Source organism: Hemiscyllium ocellatum, chromosome 46, assembly GCF_020745735.1.
Source record: "Hemiscyllium ocellatum isolate sHemOce1 chromosome 46, sHemOce1.pat.X.cur, whole genome shotgun sequence".
Classification (NCBI taxonomy): Eukaryota; Metazoa; Chordata; class Chondrichthyes; order Orectolobiformes; family Hemiscylliidae; genus Hemiscyllium; species Hemiscyllium ocellatum.
In genome coordinates this window covers 12,926,966-12,937,539 of record NC_083446.1, presented here as the reverse complement: position 1 = coordinate 12,937,539, position 10,574 = coordinate 12,926,966, and the positions used below count along the sequence as shown (strand labels likewise).

Here is a 10,574-nt window from a genome sequence, read left to right as displayed (position 1 = left end):
GCTGGTCCAGGGACAGAGCATGTTGTGATGGCACAGGATTGGGGTTCATTCAGTGTCTGACCTTGAGCAGTCCTCACAACTCACCATCTGCAGCAACCATTCTGCACTCAGAAAGAGTTCAAAGAAAGGGCTGCTTCATCAAGTCTCTGCCACTGTATCCCGCAGCAATCCACATACAATGAGCAGCTAAAAGCATTATATTTATTTTCCAATTGTTTGACAGTAATCCACCACAGTCATGACAGCTTACTGTCAATCTCATATTTTAAAGTGAGTTCGAATTGTGGGGCGGATTCAGGTGACCTTTTATTGTGATTTATAGGTCAATTACAGCATCCAGCAAAAAAGGCAAAAAGGCACACAAAAAGCTTCAGAATGTCTTAATTTATACATTTCAAGCTGAGAATGCATATGCTCCCCCTTTGATTACTATTGGTCAGCTGAGCCAAGTTGTCCCTCTGGAATTGGCTCTCTGATACAGCATCTTATACAATTGAAGCTTGCTTCAGCAAAATGACAAAGCAGTGGACAGACTTGTAGTCCACCCTTGTCCTTCATGATGTTTTCCAAACTCTTATCTCCCTTCTTGAGCCTTTTCACAGTGGATAGCGTATTCAAGTAACATTTGTCAGCTGCACTGTGTTACCTACCAATTAGATAAATTTCTCAATACAGGGAATATAAAGTGTGGCATGGTGGCTCAGTGGTGAGCACTGCAGCCTCACAGCACCAGAGACCTGGGTTCAATTCCACCCTTGGGTGGCAGTCTGTGTGGAGATTGCACATTTCCCCTGTTTATGTGAGTTCTTTCTGGGTGCTCCAGTTAGCTCAGGGGTTATAAAAGAATATTGATTTTTGATTCAATTTACTTTCTGTACGTATGATTTATTTCTCCCTGTTAGGTCTGAAACTGGTTTGAATCTTTTCCTTTCATTCAGAATCTATATCTAAAATTATTGATTGAACAACTAATTAGTGTGGGATGTTCTTAACTATGTCTTGTGTGTCAGCTGCAACTTGAGCTGCTATTGCTATCCAATGTGAAATGTTATTATCTAGGTCTTGTGTCTCAACAGTTACTGCTGACGTTGAATTTCCAGAAGTTCTGAAGCACTCTAACTACTGTCAGCCATGTTCTGCTGCATTAGTCATGGCAGCCCTAACACTTACAGTTAATGGAAGTAAGCCTTTCAGAAAATAATCCTTAACCCTCCACCTTTATCATATCTAGAATATTAATTCCCACTTCAGGTGTCGGGATGTTTACCACCAGCAGGACCTGACTGTCTGAATAAATCCAGTTCAATCTGGTTAGGATTATCAGTAGTAGCAGAAGAATCCAAACTTCATGTGTCAAAAGTTGAACAAGCTGATGTTTCAGCAGAGTGGCTGAATTATTGAACTCCTTCTCAATCACAAAATAGGTGAATGGTTTCTAACCCGTGTGAACGAGCTGATGCACTCTCAAGCGGGAGGAATGAGTAAATCCCTTTCCACATTCAGGACATTTAATAGGTTTCTCTTCCTTGTGAATCCACTGATGTTTCACCAAGTTAGTGTGCTGACTAAATCCCTTCCCACACTCCGAGCAGCTGAATGGCTTCTCCCCCGTGTGAATGCGTTGGTGTGCCCGCAGGTGGTATGACTGCTTAAACCTCTTTCCACAATCAGAGCACTCGAATGGTTTCTCATCGGTGTGAATGACCTCATGTTTCCGCAGGCCAGATGAATTTTTGAATCCCTTCCCACACAAGGAGCAGGTGAATGGTCTCTCGCCAATGTGAACTCGCTGGTGTGACAGGAGTTCTGATGAAGATTTGAATCTCTTTCTACAGGATGTGCAGCTGAAAGGCCTCTCCTTAGTGTGAATTCGCTGGTGTACTACCAGGTTAGCTGACTGAGTGAATCCTTTCCCACACACCGAACAGGTAAATGGCTTCTCCCCTGTGTGACTGCGTTGGTGTATCATGAGGATGGAGGACTGAGTGAATCCTTTCCCACACACAGAGCAGATGAATGGTCTCTCCCCAGTATGAAGTCGCTGGTGTGCAGAGAGAGTGAAAGACTGTCTGAATCTTTTCCCACAATACGTGCAGGTGAATGGCCTCTCCTCAGTGTGAACTCGCTGGTGTAACATAAGGTTGGCTGACTTAGAAAATCCCCTCCCACATACGGAGCATATGAATGGCTTCTCCCCTGTGTGAGTGCGTCGATGAATTTCCAGCAGGGATGGATAATTGAATCCTTTACCACAATCCTCACATTTCCATGGTTTATCTGTACTGTCAGCCACATTGTGACTGCGTTGATGATATTCCAAACGGGATCGGTAATTGAACGCTTTACCACAGTCATCACATTTCCATGGCTTCTCCATGCTGCCGCTGTCCTTGTGTCTCTCCAGTTTGAGCAATCAATCAAAGCCTTGTTCACATGCAGAATGTGTTAACAATTTCTCACGCTGTGATGTATTTTCAGAGTGTATAGCAAGTGGAGAATTTACCACAGTCAGGGCACAGGAACACTCTCAATCCTGTGTGTTTTCCATTCAGAACAATATTTGAAATCTTTTCCCAAAGATAAACACAGAGCAGTCAATTAAGTTCTATGGAGCATTTGTTTTCTTCTTATATTTTCACAGAACCTTTAAATCCAAATCTACAGCACCACCTCTTCATTCTACTTCCAGGTGAGCGCTGTCCTCTCCGTGTTTGGATCTCCAGCTCTTCAGCTCAGATCTTCTCCCCTGATCACAGACCCTGAAGCTCAGCTCAGTCAGTTACCTCACCAAGATGGCCGCCCATTTGCCCTGCTCTTTCCCCAAAATGGCGGACGGACAGTTGCCAAGGTAACCCTGGCCCACCCCAAAATGGCGGACCGCCGAGAGCCTGGGTAACTTTGCCCCACCCCCAAAAGGCGGACGGCTCGTTGCCTGGGTAACCAAGTTCCACCTCCACCCAAGGGAGGAAAGCCGGCCCTGACCCCCGCTCACAAAACGGTGTTCAGTGAGCACGGTCCCATAGGGAAGGACCCGCCCGCAGGGCAAACACGGGCGACCGTAAACTGTTATTCAGAGCGGTAGGCCTCAATGCCGCGGTCTCCTTTCCTACCCTGTCTCACGATCTTCTTCCGCCGACCGAATCGTCCGCTCTTCTTCAGACTGTCCCTATGACTGGCACTGAGCATGCTCAGAGCACTGCCCGCTCTTGCACCTGCGCGCTGGGCTCCAGTACTCACTGATGGGGGCTTTCTGTACCACAGAGGAGTCTAGGTAAATAATCTGCCATTAGTCTCCTATCATCACTGATATGCAACCTTAGCAGTGTGATGCATTCTGGCTATATAACATTGACATTGAATTGGTAACTAGTGGTTAATGATTCCTCATATCACCAAAGTCAAACCCAAAAGCCTAAAACAAAATACAGTTAGAGACAGAAAAAACTGTGCATTCTGGAATCTAAAGTAGGAGGCTGAAAGCCAGGCAGCATCAGTAGGTGGAGAAGTCAACGCTCTTCAGGACTGGGTTTGGGTGGAATGGGGTGCTGTCAATAAAGGGAGAAGTGAGAAAGGGTTTTGCGTGAGGAGAGGGTGGTGAGATAGTGATAGGTGAACACAGGTAGAGGGCATGGCCTGAGTGGGAGGAATGAATGCGGTTGATAGCTATAACGTAGGGTCAGTTAATACCCATTTAAATCCCCTTCCCATTCCCTCTCCAACATAACCACTCTCAGTCTCCTCCACTGCCACAGTGAATCAGACTACAAATGGGAGGAACACCATCTCACCTTCTGTCTGGGCAACTACAGCTCAGAGGACCTGATAGAGGTTTATAAAATCATGAGGGGCATAGATAGTCTAAGTAGACAAGGTATTTTCCTTGGGGTGGCAAAGTCCAGAATTAGAGGGCATAGGTTTAGGGTGAGAGGGGAAAGATTTAAAAGGGACCCTAAGGGGCAACGTTTTCACACAAAGGGTGGTGTGTGTATGGAATGAGTGCCGGAAGTGGTGGAGGGTGGTACAATTACAACATTGAAAAGACATCTGGATGATTGTATGAATATGAAGGGTTTAGGGGGATACAGGCCAAGTGCTGGCAAACGGGACTAGATTAGGTTAGGATATCTGTTTGGCATGGACGATTTGGACTGAAGGGTCTGTTTCCATGCTGTACATCTCTATGACTCAACATTGAGTTCTCCAATTTCAATTTCTTTCCCATCCCCCATCTCCCTTTCCAGCCCCTCATCCTCCTTTCCTCTGACCACCCCTTCCTTTCCATTATCAACCAGATTCATTCCTTCCATCGACCAACTAGGCAGGTATCCTCTACCTGTATTCACCTATCACTACTTCACCACTCCCCTCTTTATCTGTAGCTCCCCTTACCCCCACCCCCAGTCCTCAAGAAGGGTTATACCCGAAACATTGACTTCCGTATCTCCTGATGCTGCCTGGCTTGCTGTGTTCTTCCAGCCTCCTGCTCATCTAAAACAAAATATAAGCACTGAAATTATGTAAAAGTCCAAATGTGTAGGCCCTTCTGCCTGTTCATCCTGCAGTTCACCTGTACCTCCTCTGACCAAATTGGAAAAGAGGCAGAAGTAGAAATTCCCAAGTATCTGTGCTGGCACCACTGTTCTAATTGTGAATAGCTAAATATTAAGACGAACCACAGAAACCAAAGTGGGAGTGTATGTATAAAACGAGAAGGAATGCAGAATAATACCAGAAGATTTGAGAAAAATTGCAGACTGGATAGTGAATTAGCAAATAAACTTCAGTGGTAATATGCTATGATGTACTTTGGTTAGAAAACTGATGAAAATCATTCTACACCTTACAATAATAAGGCCATTATTGGTGTAAAAGAGAAAAAAATCTCTGCAGACAAGTTAATAATTAATTGCAAACACAGTGACAAGCCAACAAATCACTTTTTTAAAATCACATTTATTTTCAGAAATACAAAATTCAGAACTAGTGAAGTTAGGCTCATGTTTGCATGGTCCTGAGGCACAATTCATGCTCTAAAAAGGGACAAAAAATTAGAACATAACCAGGAACAGGAGTAGACCATCTATCCCTTTCAGCCAGTTCCACCCTTCAGTAAGATCATTGCTAATCTTTTCGTGGCCTAGTTCCACTTACCCACCCTCTCACCATGACCCTTAATTCCATTACTGTTTAAAAGGTTATCTACCTTAGCCTTAAAAGCATTCAATGAGGAAGCCTCAACAACTTCGCTGGGCAGGGAATTCCACAGATTCGCAACCATTTGGGTGAAGAAGTTCCTCAATGCTAAATCTTCTGCCCCTAATTTTGAGGCTATGCCCTCTCATTCTAGTATTACCCGCCAGTGGAAGCATCCTCTCTGCTTTTATCTTATCTATTCCCTTCATAATTTTTATGTTTCTCTAAGATCCCCCTTCATTCTTTTAAATTACAATGAATATAACCCCAGTCGACTCAGTATCTTCTCATAAGCCAACCCTCTCAGTCTGGAATCAACCTGGTGAATCTACTGTGCACCCACTGCTGTGTCAGTACATCCTTTCTCAAGTAAGGAGACCAAAACTGCTAGCAGTACTCCAGGTGTGGCCTCACCAGCACCTTATACAGCTGTAACATAACCTCCCTGCTTTTAAACTCAAACCTTTTAGCAATGGAGGAGAAAATTCCATTTGTCTTAATTAGCTACTGCACCTGCAGACCAAGCTTCATTGATTCACGCACAAGGACACCCAGGTCCCTCTGCTTAGCAGCATGCTGCAATTTTTTACTGTTCAAATAAAATTCTTTTTTACTGTGTTTCCTATTGAAATGGATGGCTTCACATTTACTAGTATTGTACTTCATCTGCCAGACCTTTGCCCACTCACTTAAACTATCTATGTCCCTTTGCAAAGTTTCACAATCCTCTGCACACTGTGCTTTACCACTTTGTCATCTATAAACTTTGATATACCACAGATGGTCCCCAACTCCAAATCATCTATGGAAATTGTAAACAATTGTGGTTCCAACACTGATTTCTGAGGCACACCACGGGTTACTGATCACCAACCAGAAATTACATATTCCCGTTCTTTGTTTCCTGTTAGTTACCCAATCCTCTAACCACGCTAATACATTAGTCATAATGCTGTGTGCCTTTGTCTTATGAAGCAGCCTTTTCTGCAGCACCTCGTCGAATACCTTTTGGAAATCCAAACCCTTAACACTATGGCAGTCCCAGTCTATGTCTGGAAAGTTAAAATTCCCTAACATGATCACTGTATTATTCTCATAGATAACTGCGATCTCCTTACAAATTTGTTTCACAATTTCCCGCTAACTGTTGGGCTATCTACAGTACAATCCCAGCAAGGTGATCATCCCTTTCTTATCTCGCAGTTCCACCCAAATAACTTCCCTGGACATATTCCCAGGAATATCCTCTCTAAATACTGCTACAACGTTATCTCTATTCAAAATGTAACTCTCTCTCCTGTCTTGCTCCCTTTCGATCCTTCCTGTAGCATCTATAGGAACATTAAGCTGCCTGCCTATCCATCCCTGAGCCATCTTTCTGTAATTGCTATGATATCCCAGTCCCATGTTCCTCACCATGTTCATCTGCTTTACTTGTTAGGCCTCTTGCATTGAAATAAATGCAGTTTTATTTATTTCTACTTTGTTCCTGTCCGCCTTGAGTGCTTGACTCACACTTTTACCCAACTGTACCATTCTCAGACAGATCCATTTCTTCACTATCTCCCTGGGATTCCCCCCTCTTTTAGTTGTTTAAATCCTCCCAAGCAGCTCTAGCAATTCTCCCTGCCAGTACTGTATATTAGTCCTCTTCCAATTCAGGTGCAATCTGTCATTCTTGTATAGGTCACTTTTACCCTCGAAGAGACTCCAATGATGCAAAACTGTGAATCCTTCTCTCCTGCATTAGCTCTTTAGCCACACATTTCGCTGCTCTATCCTCCTATTCCTACCCTAGCACAAGGTGCCAAGAATAATATAGATATTACTACTCTCGAGGACCTACTTTTTAAATTCCTGCCTAACTTCCTGTATTCTCTCCTCAGAATCTCGTCCTTTTCCCTTCCTACATTGTTAGTTCCAATGTGTACAATGACCTGCTGCTGGTCCCTCTTACCTTTGAGAATATTCTGCACCTTCTCCGAGATATCCAGGACCCTGGCTTTAGGGAGGCAACACACCATTCTGACGTCTCACTGTTGACCGCAGAAACGTCTGTCTGTACCTCTGACCAGACAGTCCCCTACCAGAATGGATTGCTTGGAACATGGCATAATCTTCATTACATTAGACTCAGTCTCGGTACCAGAAACCTGGCTGTCAGTGCTACATTCCCCTGAGGGTCTATCAACCCCTACACTTTCCAAAACAGCACTCCTGCAATACCTGCCTCCCTCTCCAACCTTTCCTGGAGGTCACTCATCTAACTGACTGTACCATCAGTTTATCTCCTTCCATGCAACCACCATCCATCACACCCCTTAGCTCCTGTAAATTCCTCATTGCCTCCAAGGTGCCAATTTGAAAGGACTCACAAACAAACACACTTCCTGCATACATAATCATCAGTAACACTGAAACTCTCCCTAATCTCCCACATCCAACAGGAAGACCACATCACTCTACTAAAGACCATCTTTTCACCTTAGTAATCTACAAACCCAGAAAATAGCACTGTCTTACTGCACTAAAAAATACTCTTCCAGGCTAGCTCAATACCTTTTTTTATATATTTTTAACGTTTCATCAAGAAACAGTTCTCAATAACAACATAATAAAAAAAAAACACTTCTCACTATTGTAGATTTACAAAAGAAAAACAGTAAGGTTACACGTTAAAAAGCCACTTAGCTGCTCCTCTGCTGTAAGCTCTCACATACAGGTTCCTCCAAGGTCAGCTGTGAATTACACTGTTTGTTAAATGTTCTTAGAACAAACTCTGATTTCCAGAGATACTTGAAACCAGCCAGCAAAGGCAGCAGCTGTGTAGATTACTGCTGGGTCAGACAGCAGTGTAGGTTTGGTTTTTCTTTTGTTTGAATCACTTCCCGTATGGTCACTGCCTTTATTTGTCTTCCTCCTTTTAAAAGTGCCATTGTTTTGATCTTCTCTTCCAAAACAATCCAAGAACTTATACAACAGTAATTATTGCTCCTAGAACTCGAGGAAATCAGTTACAACAGTGAAAATGCCTTAAAGAAGGAGCAACCCTCACAGCCCACAATGCTTTTCACATCCTCGGTCTTGGATTGCCTAGACTCCTATGCTGCAATGAAGTGTCTGTTTATTCTACATTAATAATTATAAATCTAATCATTACCAACGGTCACTCTATTTCAGCTTTACCATGTACATGCATCTGCTTCCTTTTCTGCCTTATCACGTTCTGTCTGATTTTGCTCCAGTAAACCTCCTATGGTGAAATTCAATTATGAAATTGCCCACCCACAGTCTCTCAATCGAGAATGGTATCTGCTCTCAAAGTTATGTTTATTATCATGGCCTTCAGAGTATCTGAAAAGGCCAATTCTCAACCTGCAAATCTTTGAGCACGTGAGCCAGGGTGACAATGTGGTAGCGAATCTAGGCTGGAGGATTATTATCTTTGCCATCATTCTGCCTCATCATGAATACATTATGACACAAAGTGTGATGCAGCTAATGACAATTTGTCACCATTGTGAATATTTATCAGTGAGTGCATTGAGTACAGGAGTTTGGAGGTCATGTTGCAGCTGTACACAGGACATTAGATTCCCTACAGTGTGGAAACAGGCCCTTCGGCCCAACCAGTCCACAACGACCCTCCGAAGAGTAACCCACCCTCTGACTAATGCACCTAACACTATGGGCCTGGCCAATCCACCTGACCTGCACATCTTTGGACTATGGGAGGAAACCGGAGCACCCAGGGAGATGTGAGAAAGTATATGTGTGTGTGTGTAGTGAGTGCAGAGTGTCTTAAGTCTGTGAGGTCTCCGATACCGCTCACAGACTTAAGACACTCTGCACTCACTACACACATACATACACTTTCTCACACTCATAACCCCCAACCCAGACAGACACACACACACACACACACACACACACACACACACAGACAAAGACCCACATGCACACATATATTTTGTGGGGTGAATTTGTACTTGTAGGGTTACATTGTACTTTGCTCAAAAACTGCATGCATTCATGTAGAACTCTAAGCTCAAAAACTGCATGAATTTATGTAAAACTCTGTTAGCTCACTTTTTAGATTAGAATCAATCTAAACATCATGGCATAGACAGAGAACACAGGGGGTCAACACCTTCAACATATTGTCTAGCTACCATCATTGTTAACAGCTAACCCGAGAATGCAACTGAAAGAAGTGAAACTATCACTGTATTCTAACAGATGAAAGGCTTAACAATCAATTTTTCAATTTCAGTTACATCACACTGCAAATTTTTGCCATAAATTCTGTGTTAGGATTGAGTCCTCCACTATCACCTGATGAAGGAGCGTCGCTCTGAAAGCTAGTGTGCTTCCAATTAAACCTGTTGGACTATAACCTGGTGTTCTGTGATTTTTAACTTTGTAAGGGTTGGAGGATTTGAGCTATAGGGTGAGGCTGAATGGGCTGGGGCTGTTTCCCCTGGGGAGTTGAAGGCTGAGGGTGACCTGATAGAAGTTTATAAAATTATGAGAGGCATGGATACAGTGATAGCCAAGTCCATTTCCACAAGGTATGGGAGTCCAAAACTAGACGGCATAGGTTTAAGCTGAGGGGAAAAATCTTAAAAGGACTTAAAGGGCAATTTTTCACAGTGTGGGTGGTGCGCAAATGGAATGTGGAGGCTGACACAATTACAACATTTAAAATGCATCTGGATGATATGAATAGGAAGGGTTTGGAGGGATATGGGCCAAATACTGGCAAATTGGACTAGACTAACTTAGGAAATCTGGTTGACAATAATGAGTTGGACTGAAGGGTCTGTTTCCGTGCTGTGCATGCCTGACTCCAAGTGGTGCCAGCATCTCATGGCTATTAAGAACAGTATTGCTCTGGTTCAAAGAGAGCAGGCTGCAGGTAGCTTGTATTTCATTAAATATGGATGGATCTGGGACAATCTAATACTTGTTTTTATAACAGGAAATCAGTTTCAGAGCTAGATTAGGAGAAACTATTTCTTCAACTGGGGAATCTAGAATGAGGAAACACAGTCTTAGAAGAGCCCAGAGTGAAATGAGGAATAACTTGTTCACAGGACCCAGAGTGAAATGAGGAATAACTTGTTCACAGGAAGGCTTATGGATATCATGGCCAGTCTTCCCCATCAGCTGTAAATGTTGGATATCCAGTAAACTTCTGCAATGGCAGTTGATAGAATTTTGTTGAAGATAACAAAGCACGTGGCTTACAGTCCAGACAATGGAATTGATGTGCAGATGGGCAATGATCTACTGTAATGGTGCAGCAGATGTAAGGGAATAAATGGTCTGCTTCTGTTCCTATGTTCGGGTTGCAATCTCTCCAGCAATGATTGCCATTT

General features: G+C 43.3%; 1 protein-coding gene across 1 annotated transcript; it reads right to left on the bottom strand.

The window, feature by feature from the left end:
- Positions 1 to 293: 293 nt before the first annotated feature.
- On the bottom strand, positions 294 to 3,162 carry LOC132836124 (zinc finger protein 235-like). Its single transcript, XM_060855429.1, has one exon. The coding sequence runs from the start codon at positions 2,375 to 2,377 to the stop codon at positions 1,436 to 1,438; it is 942 nt and encodes a 313-aa protein (XP_060711412.1). The 5' UTR covers positions 2,378 to 3,162; the 3' UTR covers positions 294 to 1,435.
- Positions 3,163 to 10,574: the final 7,412 nt, after the last annotated feature.